Consider the following 12834-nt stretch of genomic DNA (forward strand, 5'->3'; position numbering starts at 1 on the left):
TCAGTTTGGCCTTTTCTATAATCATTTTTGCATTTATATAATCATTTTAAACACATTAAATCTGCTGCTTCTGAATGTTTTGGAAGAGATCTCAACAATGTCTCAAACTGGCCGAGAATCCAAAATCTACATCTCCTTAAATTCTCCTAAGATCAAATGATCTGCTGTCTAAATGACTTGTATAGCCACAGATTTACTGATAACTACTGTTTTGATTTGTTTTCCCTTCTGGAATTTCAAAAGAAACATCTGAAAGCGAATGAAAATAAAGTGAGAATTAAATGAAGTCATAAGCTATAAAAGAGCAACATCTGAGCATAAAAATCTTCCCCTGAGTTTTGCATAAGATTAATATTATCTCCCAAGTCTGTTTTACAGTAACAATTTGCTTTAGGGATGGGTTTTTTGATTTTGTTTTATTTTTTATTCTGTCACATTGATTTGTTGTATCAGTGGAGCCATGCTCTGCGTTTGACCCTGCTCTCTGATTAAAATATTAACTGTAGACAGCAATAATCTTTGTGAGAGATTATGGCAGGAATGCAAAGTTGCCCATAGGTTGGCATCTAAACATAGAGCAGTCAGACAGCTGTTAACGCCACTCTGGTGTTTGTGAGATACTACGTAAAAGCTATTTTGATGTCTCGAGATAAATGCATGCATGCAATGCTTTTATCTGTGCTTAGGTTTTGCTGGCTTTCTCCAGGTGTTCTTTGCAGTTATACAACATCCTTCCAGTTAGAGAGATTACCGGCTTTATCAGTCCTGGTTGAAGTCTTCAAGCTGTACTGTCTAAATACCTTCAAGATTTCCATTATAAGTAATAAAATATGCACTTCTTTTTGTCTCTGTAACCATGTTACCAAACTCTTTGTGGTTGTGGAAAGCATTCGAACAATGCCGTTTCTTGGCTGTGTTGTGTTTGTGTGGGTGTAGATGTGTTTTTTGCATCACTTTCTCTTATCTGCATGTCAACCCGAGCATCATTTCCAGGACCTGCTTTCTGAGGGACATAACATCATGCACGTATTGTAACATGACTCAGATGCTGTTGTTATGTCAAAAGGGCTTCCCAGATTGTTAGCTGTAGAGCGTTCTAGAAGGGTCGGTTGTGAGTAGCACCTGTCCTGTTTACTCTCTGCTGGATTTGGTTCTTGGCTGATGTGGAAACCCAGGATTATAGATGCTGCATGTCGGTCGTGATCGGACCGTATTTAGAGTCGCTGTTGATATTGAACGCTGGTGTGAGAGGATTAAGCATCATTTAGTATGTGCTCGTGTTATTTTTTGCCTATAGAGGATTTGTTTTTATGTGGGATGAAGACCGGGGCTAGTTGTCACACTTTTTCCAGGGTGGGCTTATTTATCAGCCAGTTTTTGTAGATGCAGAACCTTAAAGTATTGGCTACAGAAATGATTGATCATTTCCATTTAACAGTGACCAGAAAAAAAAAAAAAAAGTGATTACTTCTTGTTGGTGAGACATGTTGTCACATTATATGGGGTATAAGATATTGATGTTGATTTGAGACGAATACCTTTTTAAAAATATGAAAAAGGAATAAAAAAATAAAAAAATGTATTTTGTATGTATTATAAGGTTTTTATAAATGCTCTTTATTAATTTTCAAATAATGCATGGTTATTTGTATAAAAATATAAAATATTGGAAATGTCTCAAATCTTATGTGTAATATTTATAATATATTTATGAAATTAATACTTGTAAAATAAAATAATAAATATTAAATTAATTTAAAATGATAAAGTCATATGAAATAAAACACTTTTGACAACTTTATATGAATGTTACATTTTTTATCTAACTAGCTACACACACAAACGCACACACACACACACACACACACACACATATATATATATATTCATTTAAACAGACAAGAAATTACATCAGTTTTGCACATGATCAAATGTGATGTTTTTCCTTAAAAATCACATCTTTCCAGACATGAAGACCTTCCCCTGTGTGACAACTAGCCCCAGTCTCTTCTGCCGTAGTTTAATAGAATCATTCTTCACTCTGGGTCTGTTAAAAATTCAGACCTCCAGACAGCCAATTATCACTGGCTTTTTATAAACTGTTGAGCACTTGTAAAAACACAGGCCAGACTCAGGCTGGTCTTTCTGTGTGTAGAGAGTGGAAAATATGTGGTGGTGGTTTTCTACTTCTTCAGTGAGAAATAATGCTTGTGTTTAATGTTCAATTCAGCTCAATTCATTTTAACATATCTCTTTGACTCATTATTAAATCAAACTTTTGTATGATTGATGATTTTCACTGCAATCTGATAGCTTCCAGTATACAGACACACAGTATACCACTTCCTGGATCAACATTTTATTCCGTAACATTATGCAGTTTTCATTTATATGCTGTCTTTTGCTGATGATTTCATTATTTTTAATATGCATCTGTTTACATAAGAGATCTCTCGTTTCTCCGTGCTGTTCATGTGTGTTATTGTTCGGGAGGTTTTGTATTTGTTCAGAAGATGTGTAATAGCACACCCGAAACACGAAAAGCCGTAAAAACACATCTTTGGCGGGGAAGCATTGTGTTCTAAAAAATGAGATAACTTGTCAATGGCAGAGAAAGAGTTAAATAATTTATGAATGAAATATTAAATGCTCAAAAATTTTCTAATATGCAACATACAGTTGTGAGGTCATGTGACCTTGACTCAAAAACACTTCTATTTGAAATGTTCATTGCTATGTAATGTGTATTTCTGCATATTGTATTGATTCACTTGGCATAAACTTGAATTCTTAGCATAGCTTGTGTTTTTGCTTCTGGTAGATATTTCCTTGATGATGGTGGGAATAGCCTTGTGTTTCCTCCAGCAGCTGCTCTGAGACCAGTTTTGTTTATTCGTTTCATTGTCTAATTCTGAGTTTGTTAGTGTTGAGTCTGTAGATGAAAGCGTAGTCTCTCTGTGATGGTGTGAGTCGGTCTGTGGTCTCATTAGATCAAGCCCGTGACAGGCTCAGAGACATAAACACACTTTGTTCTCATCATGTGTGTGTGATGTCATGGACAAAACAAGCCAGTCATCTGAGAGCGCTTTCAAACCGTGTCTGTTCACAAACAATTCTCTGAGTCGTATTTGTTCAGATTATAACTGCATTCTTGCATTGTTAGTTATCATAGCATAATCCAGAAAATTCTCAAATAAAAAATTCTAAATCCCATTGCCCACGTAAAAATAACCCAGTTTTATTATTGCAAAAATGTCAGTTGATAATAATATTTAGATTCACAATAAAACTGTTTATTGGATTTTATTGGATTTAGTATAAACAGGACACCACATTAGGCGCTGATATGTGTGTGTAACATTTATCAAACATGTTTCTCATGAAAGTGACCAGTCTGTTCTTCTGGCTGTATTTCTACTGAGCGTGAGCCAGAGCACCAGCTCCCTGACCAAAGCCAAAGCCCTTCGGTCCAAAGTTTTTAGCATAGCACCCTATATAAATAGAAATAAGTGTAAATAATAAAATAAATAATGTTTTTGTAAGTATTAAAAAAAAAAACATGATAAAATCATATAACATTATTAAAATGCATTATATATTCTAATTATAAATTATATTTTATAATATAATAATATTTTATATATTAAATTTAAATGTTGTAAATATTAAGCATAATATTAAATCTAAATAATAAAATAAATAGAATTATTTGAAATATAAATACAGATTAAATAAACAGTATTATCAATAGAAATGTAAATATTCTGTTAGAATAGAAATGCTATAAAAATATAATTATTAAATATAATATTACATTTAAATAATATTAAAATGTTATTATGACTATAAATTATAGACATTAAATAAATATTATTTTTTATCAACATCAGTTTAAATATTCTGTTAATATAGAAATGTTATTAGAAATATTAATTATATAAATATTATAAATAGCATAATACAGTACTATTGTTATATATAAAATTTATTCTAAACCTAAATGATACAAATACACTTTAAATAAAAAAATTTTTTATTAATTTGGATGTAAATGTTCTTTACTGTTTATATTTCTGCCTATTTCTAAACAAATCCTGAATATCCTAATATTGAACAAAAATAAACACCTGTATGTATGATATTTGATACTGACCTTTACAGTAAATCTCTCCATCTTTATCTGCTAGAGTTGTGGACTCCAGACTCTTTCCACACTTTGCGCATCTGAAGCAGCTCTTATGCCAAGACTAAAGGAGATGAAAAGTGATGCACGAGATTTCATTTTTCACGGTCAATTAGCTTGATTTTATTGTCCTGGCATGCTGTTTGGCAGTATATAAAACATCAGACATGTTGGGATTGGCAGTGATTTGTCAGTTTGCAGCATTAGTTGACTTTCGAATGAGGGCAGGTGAGGACACGGTGGTATTATGTTTGCATTGCATTGTTTTTAGTAGGCGATAATGAGGCTATTTTGGCAACCATGCCAAAACAATCAGTTAAATTGTTGGGTTAACCAGTTTGGTAGGGGAATATGCCTGAGGCAATGTGAGAGTATCTCCACAAGTCTATTCAAGAAAAATGAACTCACGTTTCCCCCTCCAACCACCTTCTCTGCCGCGTACACGGCGCTTCCACAGCGAGGGCAAACGTCCGAGCCGCCGAGCTTCTGCGCAAACTTTGACGGATTGGGGTTGTTGGTTGCACGATGAGATGTTTGTCTGTATGACGAATGCAAACTGGCTACTTTAATGTACCCTGGTAAAGACACAATGCAAATGAAAACATCCTACTAACCCGGCCGGTTTGATCCCGAGAGCTTCACCCGTGTCCATGCTGAGGGTTCCCGCTCCTCCACCGAAGCCATAGCCTTTTGGGCCGTATTTCTTGCCATAGCAGGACTTGCAGTAGATCTCGTCCTGATGCACAGCTACTGTTGTGCTGTCCAGATTCTTTCTGCACACCACTGCAGTCCACATAGATGCACATAATCAATACACTGCTATGCATTAGACAATTCGCTCTGTAGATAATGTTGCACTTCAGAGCAAAATAAATGCTTGCTTTTTCATATATTACAAATGTCTAATTCTCACAGAAATCAAATCCTTCCTTATCTTTAGACACAAGAGGTCATTCCCATAAACTATGCAATTTATTTAGATAACATATTTACATTTCCTTATATGAAATATGAAGTAAAAACATATATGAAATCTATTAGCTAGAATATTTTCATGTATTGTAATTTCTTATCCCATAAATATATCTATGTTTATTTGTGTGTAATACATTTTGGACATTTATGTCATATATATGAAAACATGTCAATACAGGTGGATGCTATGCAAATCTAAAAGTATTAAAATAATAAACAAAAAAATTACAAGAAAATAAACATACAGATTGCAACATAACATTTGCATATAGAGAAAAATATAATGTATATTATTGACATGCAGGGTTGCTACATATAATGCCATGTAAAAAAAAAAAAAAAAAAAAAATCATCATATAGATATTTTTAACATATGTACATATACCGATGTTGATTTTATACAGTATATGTTATATGAACTTATATTTCCATCTAAATAGAGAATGTACATGTGAATATTAGATAAATAAAATGTCACTCTTGATTTAGGAAAATAAGTGTTATATAGCCTATTATAGACTACTTTGTTCATACGGGTTGTACCATTTGTTCATTCAAAAAAGCAGCTTTTATTGAAACCAAACTAGCAAAATGACTCATTTGTACTTCCAGTGGCTGTTTATTGTCAGCTGTGAATGTCTCAGTAGAGCAAGTCAAGTCAAATACTCTTTTGGTTCAAAGCAGCTTTACAAAAAATCATGATGTTAATGTTTATAATGTTTTAGTATCTTCTTACTTGATAGTTGCATTCAGCAGATTAGAGCTGGGTGATCATATAGTTTACATTTTGCAACTATACAAACAATCAAGCAGATGAGATCTGATAAACACTATCAACTTATGCGAGTATACTGTAAATAGTACATAGTATACTTCTTTACATTAGTGTAGTAGATTTTCAGGTAAAGTAAGATGTACTGTATATCCTACTTTAAATATTTCAGCACTAGTTAATCTCAGAAACTGTAAAATAGCATTTTACTTCAGCATTATCACAGTTTTTGATACATTATAGCCTTATATTTACCGCACAGGAAACATTATACAATTAGAAATGCAGTTCATGACTCCTGAAAATCAATAACTGTTTATGCAAGCTATAAGTAACAGGGAATTTGAGGAGAAATGTTTGAATCCATATTGAGATATCTGAAGTTTAAGGCAAACATTTGTGTCTCTGCTAATCTGAGCACAGTTTGAGACTCTTGAGATCTCTTCTAAAACTCTAGTGGATGCAGCTGAGAACCTTTAAACCTTAAAAACTTTAAACATATCCACTCTCCCTACTGTTCGGTGACATAATAACTTTGAGAGTTTGGTGCATCATCAGTGTGAGTGTGTCATCTACACATAAACATCCATTTGTTCCACAGATCTGCAGGCAGATGCAGATGATGTGCAGCCATAAAAGGCAGACCAATCCACCGGGATGTTCCTTTGTACAACACCTAATATAGACATGCTGTTAAACAGGAAAGATTTACATGCTGCTCAGAGTCTCATTTCCAAACTCACTTTTGTCATTAGTTCAGAAGCACAAACTATTGCTAATGATGCAACGGTTATTACTTGATTTACTACTAGAACTAGAACTAAAACTGAAATCAAAATGCATGAAAACACATTAAATATATTTAAGAAAAGCAAAAGTGATAACAACAACAAAATTACTAAAACTTTCTTAAAATTTACACGATTTAAATGATTATTAAAATTGTGTATCTCAATACTAAGTCATTCATAAGTGCAAACTACTATTAATTATCAACATGTATAATTCAGGGTTATTATAGTTAACTAAAACTAAAACCATATAAAAATAAATAAATAAATAAAAAATGTTACTCTGAAATAAATTAAAGATACAAAACTTAAACGTAACTCATTTTCATTCTTTAACTTCATGTAGTAAAATAACTAAAACTGAAACTGAAATAAAATGAATAAAAAAACAAAATAGTTATATTTAAGAATTAACACAAAAATTACTGAACTTTCAGAAAACTTTGTGTAAAATTTATTTAAGAAAATCCTATGAAAAATGTAAAAATAAAAACTAATTAAATATAATAATTATTACTATAATACTGCAGATATACTGGTACAGATAAGCAAGCAATTTAATTCATGCATTTAATTCATATATATATATATATATATATATATATATATATATATATATATATATATATGTGTGTGTGTGTGTGTGTGTGTGTGTGTGTGTGTGTGTGTGTGAATTAAATGCATGAATTAAATTGTATATATATATATATATATATATATATATATATATATATATATATATATATATATATATATATATATATATATAAATAAATAAATAAATATATATATATATATATATATATATATATATATATATATATATATATATATATATATATATATATATAAATACTTTTTTAGGACAAAAAAAATCATTCATTAGATCCACTGGCAGTATTTGTGGAGATTTGTATCCATAATAAGAATTTCCTCTGGGCTGGCATCACGCTATCACATTCACAGCTGACAGTTTTGTCCAAAAACAATCTATTTTCCGTGCTATATATGACCATCTGCATGAATAATTTTCCATTTTCCGGTTAACACCCTCTCTCTGCAGGACTAACCTTCACCACCCATTTCCACAAGGAGAATCTCACGCTCACATGCACATCCTTTCTGCTTAAAATACGCTATTAGAGCACTGAAGGTGTCAGGTGAACATCTGTGTACCGATATGTGTCTGTCTGTCTCTAATAGATTCCCCGCTTGAGCTTAAACATCTGCTCCTATCTCATACATTAGTTCACATATTGTGAATACAGAGCATGAGTCTCGGGTCAGTGTGTGTGTGTGTGTGTGTGTGTGTGTGTGTGTGTGTGTGTGTGTGTGTGTGACTTACTGCACAGAAAGCAGGACTTGTGGAAGCTTTGTCCTTCACACTGAACCTCTTCTGCGAAATACACCGTCTTCTTACAGCAGCCACATTTGTTTCCTCCTCCCAGCGGCATCCTGACAGTATCAATGCATGCAGACTTTAAGACATGCGTAATTTCTTCACAAATGCATCAGCTTTATTGCATTTGCATATAATTTTTGCAATTGCAGTTCATTTGTTTTCACAGTTTCAGTTCAGTTATTTTTAGATGAAGATACATTTTGACTGGATAAAAGATAATTTGCCTATGCCATTGTTTTTAAAGTACAATCAAATGGCTGCATGCTGGTTTTTGGTAAGTCATGGAAGAATATGCACATAATTATGGATGATTTATGTTAGCTAACATGAACTACCAATTAAAGCAACATTCACAAATATATATATATGCATATATATATATAGATATATATATATATATATATATATATATATATATATATATTTTTTTTTTTTTTTTTTTTATCAAAAGTTAATGCACTGTGAGCTAACATGAACAAATAACAAAATAGTATTTTTATTAACTAACATAAACTAAAATAGAGAGCACGTATTGTTAATTTATATTCATTTTAGCTAATGTATTAAGTAACATTCACAAATGGGAGCTTGTTGTAAAGTGTAATATACTCTCTACAGACTGTGCATCTGATTTCAAAGGGTCAAGACACCAGCGTTCTGTCTTTCCCACTGAAACAAAACCATTAGTTTATGGAGAGTAATAGTAAAGCTCTCACCTGCAGTGATAGTTAGTCCCTAGATGAGAGAGTGTTCTGCAGAGTCTGAGTCCTCAGATGAGTCCAGAGAGGATGAGAGACTGATGAAGAGATGAGATGAGGAGCTGAACACGAGAGAGAGAGAGAGAGAGAGAGAGAGAGAGAGAGAGAGAGGGACAGAGAGAGACAGAGAGAGACAGAGAGAGTGTGTTTCGAGTGTGTTTTGACCTTAAACGGTGTTTGTTAGGAGGACTGGAGTCGCTCACCCTCCTCATTCCAACACAATGAAGCACAGCTGGACCTGCTGGAAATGAGAAGCGGAAGAAAGTCAGCTAGTTAGTTAGCTGGTTAAGAAATAAAGCATCTTAGTTAGTTGGTTGATTATTTAGTTATCGACCATTGTTGCTTTTGGGAAACACACCACCAATTAGCTCAGAAACAAAGTTACGTGAGCAGATTTGTAAGTTAAGACATAAAGTTATTTGTTTGTTAGTTAGGAAATAAAACAAATTGGTTTGTAAGGGCAATAATGCAGATTAGTTAGTTGAAAAATAAAGTTTGTTAGCTAGCTGTTAGTTAAGAAATAAAGAAATAAAGTTTTAGTTAGAAAGTGCTTGTTGCATGAGTCTTCCACATTCACAGCTGTGTGTGAATATTACACATCTGTTCTTGTCAAGTAACAAATAAAAGGCAAATATTGGTGAACAACATTGTTTTGATCATTGTTGCTTTTGGGAAGCGCACCACCAATTAGTTCAGTTAGTTATTAGGAAATAAAGCCGATTAGACAGTTAAGAAATAAAGTTAGTTTTAATTTAAATTTTAGTTAGAAGGTGCTTGTTGTCTTCAATGTTCATATCTGTGCATGTATATTACGCTTCTCAACTTGTCAAGTAACAAATAAAAGGTAAATATTGGTAAAATTGAGTTAGTTAGTTAGTGAGTGAGTTGGATATTGGTTTGTATCTGTAAAACCAAATCAAGGGGGAAATCAAATTGACAAAGTAGTATGGTAATACGATAATAAAATGTGATTCTTGTAAAATTATCTTACAGTAGAATGTAATTACCATGAAATGCAGATATGGGAATCAATTTGTGCCCTGGTTTGTATGTATGCATGTGTATATAAATATATATTTCAAAGCATGGTACCACTTTTCTCTCTATAGTTTCTCCTCATCTTCACAGCTGCACATGGATACTACAGCACGCATCTTCTGTCTGCTGATGGTGCTGTTCTTCCGGCACTCATTCATCTGATCCAATGACTTCCTTCCATTGCTGATGCAAAGAGGATGTTGAAAACTGATCCATAGCCTTGAGACTGAGAAAGGAGAGTCCTCAAGCTCTGCTTTTTCTATACAGCTCTTTGGTCACACACAGGGTCTGTCTCCTCTGGACGTCCTCTATGAGAACGAGTGTGTGACCAATGCATGAATCCACCGCTGGAGAAACAGGAGTCCAGGACAGGAAGGTTTTCATGTAAATCTGAGCATGTGTACAGGCCTGAGAGACAGAGAGCGTGACTCGTGTGCTCTGAAGTTTATGTGATGAATTAAGAACCTGCTGCTTCATTTATTCAGTATTCCGGTCTGAATAATATTGTCAGTGACTCTACATCAGCGTCTGTGAGTAAATTATCATTTTATATTCAGTAGTGCATTCATTTCCATTTTTGTATTTTTTATTTGCTGTTGGTTTGTAAACATGTGAAAACCTGAGACAAAAATAATTAATATGGATGTTAAATTTAATGTGAAATGATTTTGCTTAATGGTTTGTTAAATTGGTGTTAATTAATTAAGTGAAGGTAATTATTAAAGAGTGGTTTTTTATAGTTTTGTAAGCATCTTGGAGCAGCTAAAAGGGATAATTCACTTAAAAATGAAAATGTATCATCGTGTTGTTTGAAATGATTATGAGAACATTTTTATTTATTTTTTTGGTCTTCATCACACAAAGCTATTGAATAGCTAAAATATAGTCCACATAATGTACTTTTATCACACTTTTCGATCTTTTCAGAGCTCTATAAATCTGCTTTTTGAGTTCTACAGAGGAACACAGATTTAGAATGACATAAGCATAAGTAAAGTATGTCAGAAAAATCATTTTTGGGTAAACTATCCCTTTAAGGAAAAATCAATTAGAGGTGTATTAATTTGGGTCACTTACCCAAAGTCAATAAATTTTCTAAAAATATTTTGGAATATATTGTTTAGAATTTTAGGATGGCTGGGGAGAAAATTATTCCGGATTTAAGAAATCATACTTACACAGAAGTAGCCATAAATAAATTAATACAAATACATAATAAAAATAAAATAAATGAATACAATAAAACATAACATAAAATATAAAGTAAAAAAGAACGGCATGTATCTTGAATATTCACTGCTGTGCACAAAAATTATGCATTTTCTTTAGGTCACTTACATGTCAGTTAGTAATATTTCTGAAAATATTTTGAAAATATTGACTAGGATTTTAGGATGGTGAATTAGTAGGAATTTAAGAAATAATAAACATAAGTAGCCATAAATAAGATAATAAAAGAAATTATACAATTATACAATAAATTAAAGAACTTATTGACTGCCATTGTTTATTTACGGTTTTATTTATTTATTTATTTTGCAAGTGTCTTGCACAGCTGTACGATATTGGTGTCTGCTCAGTTTCAGAGAACGGCCAGAAGAGGGCGCGCTCACTCTTCACGACTGACGTCATGCAGCGCGACACACCCTCTCTTTCTCGCGCTTGTCTCTTTCACAATCACTTCATACGTTCGTCATAACACCAGCATATTTACATCAAACCGGCTATGCTTGAAGTACATCACTCTAGATTCTGTTTTGTTCCTTGAACATATTTTCCCACCACAAAACAAGCAAAGCACGTGTCGAGGCCGGATTATTTTTTTTATTTTTTTTTGGTGCTGGTGATTTTGTGTGGGAGACCGCCACTGTAATTATGACTGTGGTCTTGATGGAACAAGCAGAGTTAAAGAGCATGAGCTGAGCAAATGAAACACGGCTGATGTGAACCAGAGATGTGATGGTCAATCAGTGTGTGTGTGTGTGTGTGTGTGTGTGTGTTGTGGATGCATCACTCCATCATGCTCAGATTAGATTCAGTCCAGTAAAGCCTGATAAACGAGCGGCTGCAGTTCTGCCTTTAATGCGGCTGAAACTTGAGTCTGTCTGCAGAGAGACTCGCCCTCCATATAAAGCATCACACAGTCTGAAGGATGACATGCCACTTTAATCACCACCTTCATCATCCTCATCATCATCCACAACAACATCACTCACATACGGGTAATCAGAATCATCTTGATGTGATGTTGATATTGATGATAGTGTGGTGGCTGGTGATGATGATTTTGAATTGTGACTGCTTAACAGATATGTGTAATGTACTTTTAGATTTCGACGTTCTGCTGTAGAGAGGAACATCCTGTACATAATAATCTGAAATAACCATCGTGATCCATTTAAATCCGAACCGAACGTGGCCTAAGAGCTCTAGACATGCAGGTACTGTAGGATCCATATCCACTTCTAATGGTCTTTGTAAAAATATCCATCCAACCTGGACATACGCCAGCTGGTCCATTTACTAGAGAATCTGTATTTCAATGAAGATGCTGGGCGAATATTTACGAGGAGAGAACAGTTCCTTTTGATTCGGAGTCTGGAGCAGAGATGGTGACTCTCCTCTGAATCACTGCAATGTTATAATTATCATACTTAAATGAAGGTTGGACGCTTACCTTAGTATCTTCTTGAATGCAACTGGCAAGACTGTTTACACTGGAGCTGTGGCGTTTCTCTGCCCTTCGTTTCTATCAGTGGGTAAGCTGGTTAACAAATGCAACTAGTTACAGTACGTATGTAAAGTTAGCACAGCCTGGAGATTATTATTTATTGTTTTTGGGATGTTTCCTTAATTGAAATTTATTACGCAAGCATCCCTGTGCTTAACTACATCCACACTAATGAGCATTAGAC

At 33.5% G+C, this 12834-nt stretch overlaps 1 protein-coding gene across 1 annotated transcript; it reads right to left on the bottom strand.

Annotated features, from left to right (window-relative positions):
* Window positions 1-3222: 3222 nt before the first annotated feature.
* Window positions 3223-8994, bottom strand: csrp1b (cysteine and glycine-rich protein 1b). The gene is made up of 6 exons (XM_026266100.1): window positions 8840-8994; window positions 8067-8176; window positions 4798-4966; window positions 4592-4721; window positions 4154-4247; window positions 3223-3491 (listed from the first exon to the last, which is right to left on the bottom strand). The coding sequence occupies exons 2-6, from the start codon at window positions 8173-8175 to the stop codon at window positions 3415-3417; spliced, it is 579 nt and encodes a 192-aa protein (XP_026121885.1). The 5' UTR covers window position 8176; window positions 8840-8994; the 3' UTR covers window positions 3223-3414.
* Window positions 8995-12834: the final 3840 nt, after the last annotated feature.

The sequence above is a fragment of the Carassius auratus genome, chromosome 6 (genome assembly GCF_003368295.1).
Source record: "Carassius auratus strain Wakin chromosome 6, ASM336829v1, whole genome shotgun sequence".
In the NCBI taxonomy this organism is placed as follows: Eukaryota; Metazoa; Chordata; class Actinopteri; order Cypriniformes; family Cyprinidae; genus Carassius; species Carassius auratus.

Coding starts and splice junctions, on each gene's coding strand:
- csrp1b (XM_026266100.1), bottom strand. CDS start 8,175: ATGCCGCTGGGAGGAGGAAACAAATGTGGCTGCTGTAAGAAGACGGTG. Junction 4,248..4,591: donor AGGTGGTTGGAGGGGGAAAC/GTGAGTTCATTT, acceptor CATCTCCTTTAG/TCTTGGCATAAGAGCTGCTT. Junction 3,492..4,153: donor TGGAGAGATTTACTGTAAAG/GTCAGTATCAAA, acceptor CTATTTATATAG/GGTGCTATGCTAAAAACTTT.